Source organism: Felis catus, chromosome D4, assembly GCF_018350175.1.
Source record: "Felis catus isolate Fca126 chromosome D4, F.catus_Fca126_mat1.0, whole genome shotgun sequence".
Lineage (NCBI taxonomy): Eukaryota > Metazoa > Chordata > Mammalia > Carnivora > Felidae > Felis > Felis catus.
The window spans coordinates 85,943,274-85,961,768 of NC_058380.1; the positions used below are offsets into that span (position 1 = coordinate 85,943,274).

An 18,495-nucleotide genomic window follows, 5' to 3' on the forward strand; every position below is an offset into this window, starting at 1 on the left:
CATTATTTTGAGAGAAAGAGAGTGCATGCATGCACAAGTTGGGGAGCAGCAGAGAAAGAGGGAGAGACAATCCCAAGCAGGCTCCCTGCCCAGCACAGAGCCCGACACAGGGCTTGATCCTCATGACCTGAGCTGAAATCAAGAGTCACTCAGTCAACTGAGCCACCCAGGTACCCCCATATTTTCACTCTTAAAAACAGACTTTATTAAGGCATTATTTAGATACCATAAAATTCAACAATTGTAGGTATAAAAATATGACTTAGGAGGAATGTATACAGCTGTGTACCCACCACCACAATCAAGATATAAGACATTTTCGTCAGCTCAAAATGTTCCCTTGTGTCCCTCATGTCAGTCTCCTCCCTCTAGTTTTTCTTTTTCTAGAATTTTTAAAAATTTATTTTGAGGGAGAGAGAGAGAGCACGTGTGCATACATTTGGGGGAAGGGCAGTGAGAGAGGGAGAGAGAGAATCCCAAGCAGGCTTGCAGGGCACCAGCCCATGGACCATGAGACCGTGACCTGAGCCGCAATCAAGAGTTGGACACTTAACCAACGGAGCCACCCAGGCGCCCCTCCTTTTCTAGATTTACAAAAACCCTGTTGTTTGTAGTATTTTGCACCTGGCTTCTCTGAGCAGAGCACTTTTAAGATTCATCCATGCTGCATGAAGCAACAGTTCTCTTTTTATTGCTGAGTAGTGTCCCATCGTACATTTGGACTAGTTCCGATTTGGGGCTATCGTGAAGAAAGCTTCTGTGAGCACTTGCACACAAGTCCCCGCATGGAGAAGAACGATCAGGTCATATGTAAGTTGGTTTCACGATTGTAAGAAGCTGCCGAACTGTTTTCCAAAGTGGTGGTACCATTTTTGCGTTCCCATCAGCAGCGTCCAAGAGTTCCGGCTGCTCCACATCTTCAACAACACTCGGTATTCACTATTACGAGTAAAACTATTTGTACGTTTTTAACTTTTTGAAAATTGTTTTCTATTCTCTGATTTCCTCCGGAAAGCCTTCTCTTTTATGCCGCTGTTTTATCTCAAGTATCTGGTGAGCTCTGGTTGTCCATAGTGAGGAATGAAGTGCTAGGGGGTTTTAATTGCAGTGGCTGGGATGTGTCCCCCACCCTGCACCTGTTCTCAGTTCTGTTATGGCTTTTGACATTTTATACATCTTCACTGTCATTTCAGTGGGAACTCGAGGAAGAAAAAGGGGAAATGCGTTCAGTTCAGTCCACCAGCTTGAAATGAAAGCTTTGTTTCTTTTAACGATGAGGCAGTGTTTGCCATTGGAGTCACGGTGTGTGGCAAAGAGTGGGTGCTTAAGTATTTGTGAAATTCAACAAATTAAGAGGATTTGTTGTATAACTATGTCAGAACTTAAATCAACCTCCTATTGCTCCACATTCAGATTGTTTCCAGTTCTCTGCTTATTGATAACTCTGCTATTACATATAGAGTTAGAGGGAGATAAGAAACTGAGTTGGCAGAGGAGAGAAGGAGATAAAAAAAGAAGACAATGATAGAGATGAAGACAGAAAATGGAGATGGAGGTGACGTGAAAGAGATGCAAATGATGGTGATAATGGAAGTTAAACTGTGGGCAAGGAAAATGGCATTGTGGCTTCAACTCTATCTTGGGTCTCTTTCCTCCATAACCCAGGGTCCAGGAGCCAGTGCAGCATGGTGGGTAAGAGGCAGTGGGCTTCGTTCAAATTCTGGCTCAATTACTCACTGCCTGTGTGACCTGGGCAAGTCATTTAACCTAAGCCTCAGCTTATTCATGTGTAAAATGGGCCTACGGATGCTGTCTTCCTCATGGAGTGGTCGTGAAGATGAAAGGAGAGAAGTTTGTAAAGCACCTTGGACCAAGGATGGCACAGAATAAGTACTCAATGGATGTTAGCTGCTGCTGCTGGTGAGGCTGTGCAGGCGTGGACGGGAGGCTGTGGTGAAGCAACGCCGGGAGCTGCATGCAAGGGGTGATGCTCAAGGGGTGCCTCAAACGGACATGTGAAATCTCTACACTTTTTTTTTTTTTAATATTCTATTTCCTACGCTGATTCCTCAGCAACTCCTACCCATACCATCTCTGACTGCTTCCAACATCCACTTACAGGTACCAACGACTGTGGACACACGCGCTCTTCAGAGCTTCCCTTAAGACTTCCTTGGGGCCTTCTCATCAGAGCACAAGACGCTTCTGGGACCAGAGCCAGCGCCAGTCTTAAATCTGCCCCAGAAGCCCAGCCCAGCACCATCAGGCACAGGACCATGGAGGGCAGGAAGGGACATCCCTAAAGGACAGGTGTAGCAGCAGAAACTGTGCTTTACCCCTCCCGAGGTAGAAATCTGCACAACCCCCCACACCCACCCCATGACAAATCCCCCTGCCCCCAGAACAACTTCTAGGAGAATCCTCGCTTCTGCATTCTTGAGGCAAGGGATGTCCTGACGCCACCCAGTGGCCATAGACGGGATTGCATCAGTTGAAGAGTGAAGCACTCTGCTTCCCCCCAGTGGCCCTGGATGGGATCCCAAGACCACTACCGCCCATTGGCCATTATGGGGTTAGCACCTGCTGGGCCTGGGGGCAATAGGCAGAACAGCACCAAGTGGAAGGGGTCAGGAGCCAAGTGGAAGCTGGAAAAGACAAGGAAAGACATTCTCCCCTAGAGCCTCCAGAAGAAACATAGCCCTGCCCACATCTTGATTTTAGCCCAGGGAGATCCATCTTCGATTTCTGGCCTCCACTGGTTGGGAGCCCAAACTTGCAGCACCCCAAGATAGACAAAAGCTTATCTCAGAGATCTGTGGGTGTGGCTTGCCCAGTACGATTCATAGAAGACCCACAAACTTAATTCTTTTGCCAAAAACGCTACCAGCTGTGGCTGAAAGGGGCAGACAGTACAAAATGAAAACAGGCCCGAGAACCCCCAAACTCATTTCTGCTTCCCAGGTAACACATTCCCATCTTCTTAACGTCAAAGTGCCTCAGAACTGAATGAACAGAAAATTGCCTGAGGAACTCCTCAGGCAAGAGGAGAAAATGTCATCAGTGCTCTGAGAAAGTTCACGGAAATATCCTCTGGCATAGCGCGAAAGCCTCCAAAGGATAGAGTATTTAGGAATCTCCTCCCGCAATAGTGCTAATGGAACTCTATTAACATTATTCAGGGCTTCTGCCCCTGAAATTACTGAAGAAGTAATTTGTTTTTTATACTCTTGATATGATGATAGATTTTTATACTCTTGAGAGTTCCAGGGCACCAACCTGTGGCTGCCCTGTTCACACCGAGGGGCCCTCCTTTCCTTTACTCTTCCCAGACTTTCGGTACTGCTCAAGAGGACCATAAAGGTGGCTGGGATTAGGCCCTGAGCCGAATGAAGGCCGCGCTACCAGAAGCCCCCAGGACTCAGTATTCCAAGAACGCCGAACCACGGAGAAAAAACGACCACAAACCAAGCGTCCAGCGCCTGCGCTAGAACCACCGCTCCCAAGATCCTTCGCGGCCAAGTCGCTTCCCGTTTCAGGTCCCAGCCGTGGAATTCCGGTGAACCTGAACGGAACGTGGACCAAGCATGATGGAAGAGAGATTCCGGGAGCAGGAACAGGCGGAGCCTCTCTGGGAAATATGGTTCACAAGGGTGTGCGGGTCACAAACCGGGCACCGAGAGCGAAAGATGTTTCGGTGAGGAGCTGGGCCCGGAGACTTCTGGGAAGTGGAGTCCGTTGGGGCGGGGAGGTCCGTACGCATGGCCGGAAGTGACGCTATTCGAACGCGTCCCCTTAGGCGCGCGAGCTGGGCCTGGCGCTTGGCAATCCCTGCGGCTAGGGTTTCTGAGTTCACACTGGTACCCGGTAGCGTTCTCGGGTAGCCGGCGGCGGCTTTTTCCACGCAGCACTCTGCTTGAGACCGAGTCGGTGGTTGCGCCACGGGCTCCCCAGCCGCGAGGCCTGGCTGCCGCTGGGGAGACAGATCCGACTGGACAGGCCTGACCAGAGTTCCCAGGGCCAGACCCGGCGTCTGACAGCAGAAGCCGGAGGCAGAGCAGGCCTGCAGAACGCGGCTGGGGCTCGGAGAACTGCTGGGAGGCGGTGGCGCGAGGTGGCATCCAAATGCTGGAGGAAGGAGGTAAGAAGGAGGGTGTGGAGGGAGCGGTTTGCAGATCCGGCTTCTTGTTCCAACTTGCCCACTAATACCGCTGTGTGACCGGGACCAGAACTCCGGTTATCCTTCCCACAAGTGGTTGGGGACGATCCTTTTTTGAGTAAAGAATTCTAGGGTCAAGAAAGTTGGAGGCCCTCAGGCCTGAATAAGCCCTGAGTATCCTACTTACCCCGATCTGCTTGATGCACCATTGGCTTATGAAAGCCGAGATAAATGGGCCATGGGAAGGAAAATGGGACAACCCAGGATTTCCTATTGTTTCTGGTCTTCCGGCCGTTCTCGAAACAGCCAGAAATTCTCAGAACAGAAGCCTATTGGCTCCACATGAGAATGAGGGCCGGTTCAAGTCAGTGGGTCCGTGAAGTCGAGGAGCATACTGGAGATTTGGAATCAGAAGGCTAGCATTCCTGTTTAAGCTCTGGGGCACTGGTTTGGTCTTTTACCCTGCGTTTCTTCGTGGAGGGAAGCGTAAAATAACGTTAACTACCTCGTTTACTTCTAAAAAGCATCAAATAAAATAACGTTTTTTAAAGCATGTTGAACAATTTATACAACAGAGCAAACGTGTGTGTAAACTTCACCACCGAGGCTTATGCCATCCTCTCTTAGATCAGGGGGTCCCTGTACTGGTCTGTAATTTCTCAAGTGCATATCTAGCATTTTGTGCTGTCTTCCCCCAGAGACCTGGGAACAGCAAGTAGGATGGTTATCATCCTCCTGATACTACCAAAGAGGACATTAAGATACAATGGAGTTAGGTACAATTCAATAACATAAGGTCTGTACTAAGACCAATATTCAGACTTACGTACTTCTTTTTTAAAGTCTACAATAAAGTGACTTTGAGTTCACCAGGTTGTGCGGCCATCACCACTATTTAATTCCAGAACATTTTTATCACCCCTAAAAGAAGCCCATACCCATTAGCCATCGCTCCTTATTCCCTCTTCCCCCAATCTCTATGGATTTTTACTTTCTGTTCCTATGGATTTGCCTCTTCTGGACATTTCATAAAAATAGAGTCATACAGGGGCGCCTGGGTGGCTCAGTCTTAAGTGTCTGGCTCTTGGTTCCGGCTCAGGTTCGTGAGATGTGGCCCCACGTCAGGCTCTGCACTGACAGCGTGGACCCTCTATCTCTCTGCCCCTCCCCTGCTCGCTGTCTCTCAAAATAAACTTTAAAAAGACAAAAAAATAAAATCATACAATATATGTGTCTGGCTTCTTTCACTTAGAATAATGTCTCAAGGGTCATCTGTGTTGTCACATGAATGAATGTACTTCAGTCCTTTTTATGGCTGAATGATATCATTATATTGATATACCACATTTTGTTCCTCAGTATCGGCTATTACGAATAATGTTGCCGTGACAACATGTGCACAAGTTTTTGTGTGAATGTGTGCATCTAGGAGAGGAACTGCTGGGTCATATGGGAACTCCGTTTAACTTTCCGAGGAACTGTCAAACTGTTTTCCACAGTGGCTGCACCATTGCACAATCCCAGTAGCAATGAATGGAAGTTCTAGTTTCTCCACATCCTCATCAACACTTGTTTTCCATCTTTTTTATTGTAGCCATCTTAGTGGGTGTGAAATATCTCATGATTGTTTGATATGCATTTCTTTTTTTTTTTTTAATTTTTTTTTTCAACGTTTATTTATTTTTGGGACAGAGAGAGACAGAGCATGAACGGGGGAGGGGCAGAGAGAGAGGGAGACACAGAATCGGAAACAGGCTCCAGGCTCCGAGCCATCAGCCCAGAGCCCGACGCGGGGCTCGAACTCACGGACCGCGAGATCGTGACCTGGCTGAAGTCGGACGCTTAACCGACTGCGCCACCCAGGCGCCCCTGATATGCATTTCTTAAATGACTAGTGATGTTGAGTATCTTTTCATGTACTTATTGGCCATTTGTATATCTCACTTAAAGAAATATCTAGTCATATCCTTTGCCCACTTTTTAATTGGGCTATTTGTCTTTTTATTGTTGAGGTGTAAGAATTCTTTAAATATTCTGGATACTAGACCCTTAGAAGATAGATGTTTTGCAGATATTTTCTGCCATTCTGTGGTTATCTTTTTTATCTTTCTTGATAGTGCCTTTTGAAGCACAAATGTTTTCGGTGAAATTCAGTTTATTTTTTCTTCTGTTGCTTGTGCTTTTGGTGTCTTATCTATGAAACCATTGCCTAACCAGAGGTACTAAAGATTTATTTTAAAAAAATTTTTTTAACATTTATTATTGAGAGACAGAGCATGAGCAGGGGAGGGGCAGAGAGGAGGGAGACACAGAATCTGAAGCAGGCTCAAGGCTCTGAGCTGTCAGCACAGTACTAAAAATTTATAGTTAAGTTTTCTTCTAGGAGTTTTCACTTTTTACACTTAGGTCTTTGATCCATTTTGAGTTAATTTTTGTACGTGGTGTGAGTTACAAGTTTGTATGTCGATATCCAATTGTTTCAGCACCATTTTTTTTTTTAAGTTTGTTTATTTTTCAGAGAGACTGAGACCGTGTGAGCAGGAGAGTAGCAGAGAGTGAGGGAGAGAAAGAAAGAATCCCAAGCAGGCTCCACACTGTCAGCACAGAGCCCGATGCAGGGCTTGAACTTACAAAACCATGAGATCATGACCTGAGCTGAAACCAAGAGTCGGAGCCTTAACTGACTGAGCCACCGAGGCACCTCCCCAGCACCATCTTTTTGAAGATTAATCTTTCCCCATTTAATTTCTTGGCACTCTTTTTGAAAATCAGTTATCCACAAATACATGGATCTATTTCTGGATTCTCAGTTCTTCTCCACTGATCTATATTTCTTTTCTTTTTTTTTAACATTTACTTATTTTTGGGAGATAGAAACAGAGCATGAGCGCGGAAGGGGCAGAGAAAGAGGGAGACACAGAATCCGAAGCAGGCTCCAGGCTCTGAGCTGTCCGCACAGAGCCCGACGCAGGACCCGAACTCGCGGACCGCGAGACCATGACCTGAGCTGAAGTCCGATGCCCAACCGACTGAGCCACCCAAGGCACCGCCTCCATTAATCTATATTTCTATCCTCATACTAGAACCACACTATTTAGTTACTTTTGCTTTATAGAAGGTTTTGATAGTGTGAATGTGAGTTCTCCAACTTTGTTTTTTCTAGATTGTTTGGCTCTTCTGGGTCATTTGCATTTCTAGATGAATTTTAGGGTCAGCTTAATCAATTTCCATTAAAAAGTCCCCTGGGATTTTGCATAATTCTGTAGATGAATTGGGTGAGTATTGCCATCCCAACACTGTTGTCTTCCAATCCATGAATCCATGGGATATCTTTCCATTTATTTCGACCTTCTATAATTTCAACAGTGTTTGGTAGCTTTTAGTGTGCATGTTTTGCATTTCCATTGTTAAATTTATTCCTAAGTGTTTTATTCTTTTAATGCTCTTGCAAAGGGAATTGTTTTTTTTAATTTCACTTTTGGATTATACATTACTAGTGTACAGAAATACAGTTGGAGAAATGTCTGTTTAAATTCTTTGCCCATTTTTAATTGGGTTGTCTTTTTATTGTATATCCATCTTGGATCTTGCAATCTTGCTGACCTGGTTTAGCTGTCATAGGTGTTTTGTTTTGGTTTGGTTTTGTGGGTTCCTTGGGATTTTCTTTTTTTTTTTTTCTAAATAGCAGGGCTACTTTATTTTTTATTTATTTACTTTTTAGTTAGGCTGCACACCCAATGTGGAGCTTGAACTCACAACCTTGAGATCTAGAGTCACATGCTCTATTGACTGAAAACAGCTAGGCACCCTTCCGTAGCATTTTCTGTATACAAAATCGTGTCAACAAATACTGATAATTACTTCTTCCTTTCCAACCTGGATGCCTTCCCTCCCCCTCCCCGCCCCCCCCCCCGCCGCAACCCGTCCTAATTTCCCTGGCTAGAACCTCCAGTATAATACTGAATAGAAGTGGTGAGAGCAGATATCTTCGTCTTGATCTTAGAGGAATGTTTCAGTCTTTTACCATTAAGTATGATGTAAATGTGGGTTTTCTGTGGTTGCCTTTTATCAAATTGAAGTCCTTCTCTGCTCTTCCCGGTTTATTGAATGTGTGTTATCAGGAAAGGGTGTCAGATTTTGTGTAATGGCCTTTTTTGGTGTTTATTGTGATGATCCGTGTGGGTCTTTCGCTTTTTATTAACGTGGCGTATTATGTTGATTGATTTTCGCATGTTGAACCAATCTTGCATTTCTGGGATGACTCCCACTTGGTCATTACCTCTTTTGATTTGGTAAATGTCTGAAATCTGCAGAGCACTTTCTCCCAGCAAACTGAGCAGTAGGTGATATTTGTAAACTGTGTGCTTACATGCGAAGCAGTGTGCCATCTGCTTTGTCTGCACTTTTCTTTCATCTTCACAGCATCTTTACAAAGGATCATCATCCAAGGGGCACCTGGGTGGCTCAGTCGGTTAAGCGTCCGACTTCGGCTCAGGTCATGAGCTCGCTGGTCCCGAGTTCGAGCCCCATGTCAGGCTGTGTGCTGTCAGCTCAGAGCCTGGAGCCTGTTTCAGATTCTCTGTCTCCCTCTCTCTCTCTGCCCCTCCCCCACTCACACTCTCTCTCTCAAAAATAAACATTAAAAAAATAAAATAAAAACAATGAACAAAGGATCATCACCCCCATTTACAGACGAGAAAAATGAGACGTAGAAAGGTTATGTGACTGGCAAGCTGCTGGTAAGTGGTGACCTACGCTACTTGAGTCTCTTACTCCCTGCATCTGAGTGAATTGATGGGGTTTCTGAAGTAGGAAGGGCAATAGAAAATTTACATTCCCCTGCAGGTCTGCACATTCAGTCCAAGTGCCCCCGACCCTGCAGTGTCCTTTGAGCCCCCTTCTTCAGAGTGAGAATGTGAGACTCTCTAGCTTGGTGAGCTGTAACTTTTAAACCTTACTGGTTTCTTTCCCTTCCTGCAGAGCCACCTTCTCCAGACCCTGTCCTTCCCCGTGAGGAAACCACAGGAGATGAAGGAATGGCAGCTGGTCTCACAGTTGGGACCCACGTGAGTTTGAAATTTGCTCTTAGAGGCAGCCTCTTTTTCCTTTTTAAAATATTAAGAGGTTTGGCGTACCTGGGTGGCTCAGTCGGTTAAGCATCCGACTTCGGCTCAGGTCACGATCTCATGGTTTGTGGGTTCGAGCCCCGCATCGGGCTCTGTGCTGACAGCTTGGAGCCTGGAGCCTGCTTCGGATTCTGTGTCTCATTCTCTCTGCCCCTCCCCTACTTGTGCCCTCTCTCTCTGTCTCTCAAAAATAAATACATGTAAATAAAAAAATAATAATAAAAAATATTAAGAGGTTTTTGTTTCTGTTTGTTAATTACAAAAGGAATTCATGTTTATTGTAGAAAACCTGAAAAACACAGAAAACACACTCAAAAACTCACCCTTATTCCCACAGAGAATTAAAACACTTAACATTTTCATTTGTGTCCTTTCAGGCATATTCTTCCTTTCCTTTTCTTTTTTTAAGATTTTAGTTTTAAAGTTTTGTGTTTGTGTGTATGTGTTTTGTTTTTTTGTTTTGTTGTTTTGTTTGTTTCTTTTTTTGAAACAGTAAGATTGGGCAGGGGAGAGGCAGAGAGAGAAGGAGAGAGAGAATCCAAATCTCACGAATCGTGAGATCCTGACCTAGGTCAAGATCAAAGTTGGTTGCTTTAACCAACTGAGCCACCCAGATGCCCCAGGATTTTATTTTTAAGTAAGCTCTATACCCACCATGGGGCTCGAACTCACAACACCGAGATCAAGAGTCGCTCGTTCTACTGGCTAAGCCAGCTAGATGCCCCCATGAGTCTCCCTTTTCTACTTTCCCAAAATGGGTTTGTAACTTTCTTTTTATTTCCGGTTCACAGAATTAGATCAATATTTCTCTCATTTCATTAAGAGCATTCTACAGAATCATTCCTAGTGTATTCCATTGCATAGTTCTACCAGGGTAGGAACTGCCTTCTCTTTTTACTTGACTAGACTGGGTAATGGTCTGTTTCTTTTCCTTAGAAAGTCTGCTCTTGGATTTTCTTATCAGTTCTCTTAATAACAGATTTTTCTTTCTTAGTTTTTTGCTTTCGCTTTTGTCAGATTTATTTTAAAAATCGATCTTTTAACCTCTTACGTCAAATTTCTAATTTGTTTTCTTCCTTTCTTGTTTATAGTGAAAACGCTTGGCTGTGGGTCCTATTTTCTTAGATATTCTCGAATTGTCACTTTGGTTTCTCTGTCTGCCTATTCAGCTGGTCTCTGCTCCATGGAGACAGAGTGTGTGTCTTTTGTCAACCCAGAACGCCCAGGTATAGAGTAATTGCAGAATGGAGGGTTTAATGGCTCTATTAGCTCAACCTTATTAAATTGCTCAGTTCTTCCATCGCTCTGTTTTGTTGTTTATTTTGTATTAACCCTGCTAATGACTGAGTTCTTTTAACATCTCATAGCTGTAGTATTTTGAATTTGTTTTTGTACTTCCTACAGTTTTTTTCTTTATGAATTTCTTATTGTTATTTCTAGTTCATGAGAGTTACATCTTTATGGTGGATTTTATTCTCTTGACCATTATAAAATTACCCAAATGTTTTAAATATTTCATAGTTTTAAAAAAATGACCCTCTTTGTCCTGTGTGTGTACTGCATTTCTCAGTATGAAGGATGGGGTTGGGAGAACAGGTAAAATTAGAGGTCAAAAGATGTATTATACTTTGGAAAATGATGCTGGCCTCAAATAAGGCATTGACAGGGCCACAGAGAGAAATGTGCAAGCTCTAGTGATCGTGGGGGGGGGAATGAAGATGCAGTGATTTGTTGCAGGAAAGGGGACGATGACATACAGGTTTCTGGCGTGGCCAACGAGGTAGATAGAAGTGCATTACTTGTGCTGAAAACAGACACGAGGACTTCCTCACCTCCGTGCCTTTGCTCATTGTGCCTCACCACCTTCTCTTTCTCCATCTGATGAACTCCCTCCTTCAAGGCCCTCTCAGCAATCACCTCCTCTCTGTGGTTTTCCTGTGCTCTCCACCCAGGATTCCTTCTCTGTTATCCTGGCACCTGGTCTGTCCGTGTGTCTAACATGCTACTACAGGTAGTCACACACACATCTGGCTTTCCTTTTGTACTGTGTGATGTCCAAGTTCATAGGGATGTTTATCACGCATTCTGAAGAATTGACCTTTCACAGTTCTTTCTGATTTCTCATAGCATAAACGTATACATTCTATTTTTGTTTTATCTGTATTTGCTCTTTCAGTTCCCAAGCACCTGTTAGTTTCTGCCCAGCTACTTCTTTTATATAGATACAGATGGAGGTTCAAAAATGGCTTGAGAGCGAAGGAAGGAGCCTGGGTTGGTGTGTTTATGGTGGTTTTGAAGGTCTAAATACCCAATTCCGGCGACATCCTCCAAATGAATGAACTGCTCATTGGCTGTCCTACCCGGTCCGTGAAATATTGTTTCTCCAGTATTCCCAATACATTTCCAACAGATTAAGGTCATTCTGTGACCGTGATGAATCAAGACAGAAACAAGGCCACTCCGTAGTCCCCTCCGAACTGAGACAAGAAAAAAGAAGAATATCATCCAAACAAAACTGACCAAACACCCCCTCTCCTAGCTAATATGAGTAACCACTGCTACTTTCCCAGTTGTAATTTTGGCCTCGCTGCATTCTTCCTTTCTTCTAGGTGTGTTCCTGGTGGTCTTTGGCTGGATGGTGTTGACAAGTTTTTGAGAGGGTCCACCGATGGACCCATATGGTAACTGCGATATGGAATGCATTTTGTTCTAACAAGCAAAGTCTTTTCTTTTTTTCATTGGAAGACCTGTAAATGAGACTACAAGTCATGAAATATCACTAGTTACAAATAGAACTGCTCAAAAGAGAAACTAGACAAAAAGAAAGAGAAAAGGTTGTTGATCTCATAACTCCTAGGGCAAGACAGCTTGGTAAAAGGGTAGAGGGATGGATATTTATGTATCTGCATCTGGGTAGGTGTATGTATATACAGTCCCCAACAGATCGATGATGTTAGGTGGTGGATGCTCACGGTAGAAATCTTTCAACGTTGCTGTACGTTCGAAAAGAAATTCAAGAAGAAAAGAAAAATGCTGCAAAGGAAAACTTCACAAAGCTATCTGTCCTTCTCATTTTTGGCTTTTTCCAAGGAAATGAGGCTTGAGCCAGCTTTCCCGCTACAGGCGCGTTTCGGCGCGTTTCCGTTTCAAGGCAAAAGAGAGAGGGCTGGCGCTGAAACCGGAAATGGCGCATGTGTGTGGGCAGGACATGCCAATTAAAGTGTCTGTTTCTCTCCCGAGCTATAGGAGCAAACAATAAAAAGCTTGAAAGCCTTCCCTCCCTCCCCCCCAAAATAGATACAGATGTATATGCACTCTATCTATGTATAAAGTCTGAGTTGTAGACATGCAAAGAGACTGTATTTGATTTATTTTTGTGTGTCAGTATCCTGTATAGTGTGAGGCACGTAGGAAGTGATCAATCAGTGTTTTTCTTAAACTACTCAGAGCTGCCTCGTATCCTAAGGCCACTGGGCAAGCCTTAATGTGCTTGTTTGGGGCGCCTGGGTGGCTCAGTCAGTTGAGCGTCCTACTTTGGCTCAGGTCATGATCTTGCGGTTTATGAGTTTGAGCCCCGCCTCCGGCTCTGTCCTGACAGCTGAGCCTGGAGCCTGTTTCAGATTCTGTCTCTCTGCCCCTCCCCTGCTCACAGATCCTGTGTCTCCCTCTCTCTTCCCTGTCTCCTGCTCGAGCTCTGTCTCTTAAAAAATAAATAAACGTTAAAGGAAAGTGCTTCTTGTTTCAGGGATCCATGCCCTTCAGCAGTGTGACTGTAGCTTTTACCCAGGATGGGTGGAGGCACTTGATCCCTGCTCCTAAGGACAGGTTCAAGGAGGGGATACCAGAAAACACCAGGAACTTGGTCCTGCTGGGTAAGGAAACCATTTGAAATTTAGAATCTACCCAGTTCTGAAAATCTGTGGCACTTTCAGTATTGAGTGGCACTTTCCAATTTGCTGACACATAGGAGGGCTAGTGTTTATTCCTCCTGGTTCCCTTGTGTAAGGTCTCTGCATTCCAGGTTGGGAAATAGGCAGTTTCATTTTGTTTCCCCTGAGACCACACCTCCGTTTTCTTATTTCCCAGGAGGGGCGGGGTGACCTCAGGCCAGTTCCTCCATATTCAGTAAGTTCTTGTCTTTTTTAATAACTTGCTTTGGGGACTTCACTTCACTCCTTGACTTGACCCCTCCTTGGCACTGTGTCTGTCTTAATTACTGCTGCATCCCCCAGTGCCTGGCACCAAGTAAGTGCTCAATAAATACCTACTGAGTGAGTGAAATAAGTGACCTGACTAGTGTGTTTCCACTCCCTTGAGTTCTGGTGGCTATTTATACTTAATCTACATCTCTAAAGCCCATTTTCCCCCTTGAAAAGGACTTCCAGTGTCCCAGCCTGGCATGAATTCTCAGTTGGAACAAAGGGAAGAAGGCCCGTGGATGCTGGAGGGAGGAGGCCTGAGGAGCACCTGCACCGGTGAGTGAGCACACACCAAAGTCCATGTGTCTGGGGAGCAAAAGCCCTTTTGGAGTCCACATTAGTGCCTTTGATTTGATTATTTTAATCACCCCATGAGGTAGAATAGTGGGCTTTGCGATCAGACGGGCCTCGCTTCAAACCCCAAGTCATTGTGGTTTCATGGGTTTGAGCCCCACTTCAGGCTCTGTGCTGACAGCACAGAGCCTTATTGGGATTCCCTCTCTCAAATTAAAAAATAAAACAAAAAAATTCAAATAAATGTCACCCAGAACTGACCTTGCTATTCTCTCTTCTGAGAAATAAGGTAGAAACCCAAAGAATCTTCAGGAGAATTGACCCTTGTGAAAAGAAGTTCTGTAGCCCCCCCTAAAAGTCCACCCTCTTAGGTACAAGCCCTGTGTAGGAGACAGGTGTGTGGGACCCTGTGCTTCAGTTCCTAAATAAACATTACTCACATTTTATAAAGTTTTCTCCTAAAATGAAGGAGATCCCAAAAAAGGTTAAGAATCTTTAACTCTTCTTTTAAAAAATATCTACTTTCTCAGGGCGCCTGGGTGGTTCGGTGGGTTAAGCGTCCAACTCTTGGTTTTGGCTTGGATCATGATCTCATGGTTTCATGGGTTTGGGCCCCACGTCGGGTTCTGTGCTGGCAGGGCAGAGCCTGATTGGGATTCTCTCTCCCCCTCCCTAGCTACCCTTCCCCTGCACTCATGCTCTCTCTCTCTCTCTCTCAAAATAAATAAATTAAAAAAAATTTTTTAGTATCTACTTTCTGATTATAAAAGCAATACTATTTATTCTACTTAAAAGAACTCTTTTCAGGGCATCTGAGGGGCTCAGTTGGTTGAGCATTCCACTCTTGATTTTGGGTCAGGTCATGATCGCAGGGTCATGGGATCGAGCCCTGTATCAAGCTCTGCCCTGAGCATGGAGCCTGATTAAGATTCTCTTTCCCTCTGCTCCCCTCTCCCACTAGCACACTTACTCTCTTTCTAAAAACACAAATAAAAGAACTATTTTCTTGTAAAAATATGCTAATTTGAGATTTGGAAAAGGATAAAAAAAAAAAGTTCCTCCATCTTCTTCCTATAACAAAATGCAGTGATATGTTTTTCTGAAGTTGAATAACCACGTATAATTTACATGGTCTTTTTTTTTTCCATTTAACAGTATTTTTATCACTGCATATTCTCTGAAAGGTTTTTGTGACTTTTATTATAACACTAATATTAGAGAACATTAGAAAATACAGGTAAACACAAGAAAATAAAAATTGCCCTTGATTTCACAACCCAAAGATAGCACAGGTTACATTCACACTGTGTATCTTTCCAGTGTTTTCTCAATAAACACCTTTCTGGAAAAGGAACTGTAGTGTACCCATTCCATACATGACCTTTGATTGCTAAGTAGTGTCCCTCAATTGGCTATACTATGGTCATTCCTTTTTTGAAAGGTGTTTGCTTTTCTTTGACAAATGATGCTGTGAGCAACTTTGTCAACCCAGCTTTGTGTATTTTCTCATTGGTTCCTTAAGATGAATTCTTACAAGTGCAGTTCCAACGTCAACATTTTAGACTCTTGACATGTACAACCAGATTGCTCCCCAGAAGGGCTAGGCTGTCCCAATTTTTGCAGTCACACCAGCGTGTAAGATATCTTGATGCTGCACCCTTACCAGCACTCTAGAATTAGCATGTTTTTGAAATCTTGCTGATTTGATAGGTGAAAAAAATTCATCATGCTGGCATTGATCATCAGCTTTTTTTTTTTTTTTTTAATTCTTTTCAAGTTTACTTTGGGAGAGAGTGAGCAAGCACAAGTGGGGGAGGAACACAGAGAGAGGGAAGAGAATCCTAAGCAGGCTCTGCACCATCAGCACAGAGCCTGATGCAGGGCTCAGACCCATAAACTGTGAGATCATGACCTGAGCCAAAATCAAGTCGGATGCTTAACTGACTGAGACACCCAGGCACCCCCAATCATCAGCTTTTTAAGGTGAGTTTTTTAAGTTTGATAAGCAGATTGCCCAAAACCACATCAAGGATTGAGACTAAGAAGACACACGAAGACTGCCCAGTATTTGGCCAAAGCAGAGGAAAGGGTCAGAGATAAGGGAGCCTTGCATCTGAGGGAGGTTACACTTCTATATATCCCTTTGCACTTTAGGAAAGGGAATAAAGCGTGCTCACATAGCTGAAGAGCCATCTTGGTCAATGTTTACAGTTTAGAACAGAAATGTGAGACGTGTTTTGGTTTAAAGCGGGGGGAGCATCAGACCGGTCTGCCGAAGAGCTCGGGCAAACTCCATCAGCCTTTTGTATTTCAGTAGTACCTTTTCTTCCACCAAAGGGGGAAAAATTGCTTTTCCAAATATTTTTCAGACTGGAAGATTATGTCTGAATCACCACCCGAGCAAGACATTTCTGAAAATTCGTTCCAAGACACAAGTATAGAGATGCCCCCTGGGCAGTCAGACCCCAGGAACAGTGAACCGGGGAAGGGCTTCAACCTGAGACCAGTCCTTTCTCCACAACAGGGAGTTCCTACAGAAGTGAGACCCCGCAAATGGGAAGCACATACAAGGAGCCTCAGGAAAAATTCAGATACCACGAAGCCTCACAGAGCGAAACCATATACGTGCAGTGAATGCGGCAAAGCCTTCAGTTACTGCTCCTCCCTGTCTCAGCACCAGAAGAGTCACACTGGGGAGAAACCGTATGAGTGCAATGAATGTGGGAAGGCTTTCGGCCAGAGTTCATCGCTCATTCAGCACCAGAGGATTCACACCGGAGAGAAGCCTTACAAATGCAACGAATGTGGAAGGGCCTTCAGCCAGAACGCCAACCTCACCAAACACCAGCGAACTCACACGGGAGAGAAGCCCTACAGATGCAGCGCGTGCGACAAGGCCTTCAGTGACTGCTCGGCCCTCGTCCAGCATCAGCGAATCCACACAGGAGAAAAGCCCTACGAGTGCAGCGACTGCGGGAAGGCCTTCCGCCACAGCGCGAATCTCACAAACCACCAGAGGACGCACACAGGGGAGAAGCCGTACGAGTGCGGGGAGTGTGGGAAGGCCTTCAGTTACTGCGCCGCCTTCATTCAGCACCAGCGAATCCACACGGGGGAGAAACCCTACAAGTGTGGCGCATGCGGGAAGGCCTTCAGCCAGAGCGCAAACCTCACAAACCACCAGAGGACTCACACGGGAGAGAAGCCCTACAAGTGCAGCGAGTGTGGGAAGGCCTTCAGCCAAAGTACAAACCTCATAATCCACCAGAAGACCCACACTGGGGAGAAGCCCTATAAATGTAATGAGTGTGGGAAATTTTTCAGTGAGAGTTCAGCCCTCATTCGACATCACATCATTCACACAGGAGAAAAACCCTATGAGTGCAATGAATGTGGGAAGGCGTTTAACCAGAGCTCCTCCCTAAGTCAGCATCAGAGAATCCACACTGGTGTGAAACCCTATGAATGTGCCGAGTGTGGGAAGGCCTTCAGGTGTAGTTCAGCTTTCATTAGACATCAGAGACTCCATGCTGGGGAGTAACCAGAAACAACCAAAAAGCAGGTAGGGACCTGACAGGCATTGCAGGTAGTTTGAAAACCTCTGGAGACATCGGGCTTTTTATAGTCTGTAGCTCAGAGCCACATGCAAAAAAAAAAAGCACCTTTAATAAATAGTCCCTACTTTACATGTTGTATGTGGAAGGTGTTGAGAGCTCTTCTTTTCAGGAAGCATAAACTACCCAATTCAAATTAGAGATTGACCTTTATGCAGTGAACCAGAGTGCTTGTATAGAGAGCACTGCAGAAACCTTGGTTCGTAAGAAGTGACCAGTGAGTGAAGGACTTGTTGCCTTCTTAAAGGCCAGGTATTTGGGGAGGATGTTATCTCTGTGTGAATAAGGGCTGTTAAAAAGAACCAACACTGAACAGGAATGAACAGTTTCTCCATAATGGGGCCAAAGTGAGGAAAAAGACTGTAAGAGCCACTACTATATGCTACAGTCTTACCAGGATTAAGATATATCCATGTTCAAGATAGGAAACTCTAGGCAGACAGGCCCAATGCACCTAGTTCTAGTGTTGGCTACTGCTAGGAAGAAAACTGCCCAGAGGGAAAAATGGAGGCTGAAGGTATCAGGATGAAGCTAGTCAAATCCCCCAGCAAGGTACATCCCTTTCTATGGAGACACAAGAGAACCTGAAGCTCACCATCTTCCCCTGGCTCTTAGGCTGGTGGGTCCTACACTTCCTCCCTTTCTAGAGAACAGTATCCTTTAGGTCAAGATTTTCCTTGTGGGCCTTTCTTCCTTGAAAGGTCCTGGGGGGCTTGTCTTTGACACATCCTCACACCCGATCAGCATGACCTCATCTCTGCATTTATAAACCCATGAGGTTTGACACTACGCATTTGACTTCAGAATCAGCCTCAACAGTCATCACCCAGGGCCTCTAGCTTGTTTCTTGGCAACTTGGCACAGGTCCTCAGTGCTCAGGTAATCCTTTCACTAAAGACAGCTCTCCAACCTGCTTGTACCTGGGGCGACTAAAAAAATCCACTGACTTGAAAGGCCCATTGACAAAATTACAGAAAGGCAAAGATGCAATGCCAAGGAAATTAAGTTCTTGGGTTAATTATTCATAACCCCCTTTAGGTTAGTCCCAAAAGCCCCTTCAAGCAGCTTGATTGTAGCTTGCCCCAGGACCCAGCTATATCATCCAC

The 18,495-nt window shown here is 44.8% G+C and overlaps 1 protein-coding gene across 8 annotated transcripts; it reads left to right on the forward strand.

Moving 5' to 3' along the window:
- Positions 1-494: 494 nt before the first annotated feature.
- Positions 495-17,470, forward strand: ZNF79 (zinc finger protein 79). Of its 8 annotated transcripts, XM_023242737.2 has the most exons (6): positions 495-2,346; positions 3,330-4,138; positions 9,137-9,222; positions 13,028-13,154; positions 13,659-13,757; positions 16,145-17,470. In XM_023242737.2, exons 2-6 carry the CDS (start codon positions 4,123-4,125, stop codon positions 17,314-17,316), a joined length of 1,500 nt encoding a protein of 499 aa, XP_023098505.2. In that variant the 5' UTR covers positions 495-2,346; positions 3,330-4,122; the 3' UTR covers positions 17,317-17,470. The 8 variants fall into 8 exon arrangements, with proteins under 8 accessions (XP_023098505.2, XP_003995946.2, XP_019672118.2 ...); XM_003995897.5 differs by lacking the exon at positions 495-2,346 and having other exon boundaries at positions 3,285-4,138; XM_019816560.3 differs by lacking the exons at positions 495-2,346; positions 13,028-13,154 and adding an exon at positions 13,369-13,407 and having other exon boundaries at positions 3,289-4,138.
- Positions 17,471-18,495: the final 1,025 nt, after the last annotated feature.

Bases quoted from the DNA above. Each gene is read 5' to 3' on its own strand.
- ZNF79 (XM_023242737.2), top strand. The intron at 13,155-13,658 runs GTAAGGAAACCA...CCCCTTGAAAAG, and splicing joins CAGGAACTTGGTCCTGCTGG to GACTTCCAGTGTCCCAGCCT. The intron at 13,758-16,144 runs GTGAGTGAGCAC...AATATTTTTCAG, and splicing joins CCTGAGGAGCACCTGCACCG to ACTGGAAGATTATGTCTGAA.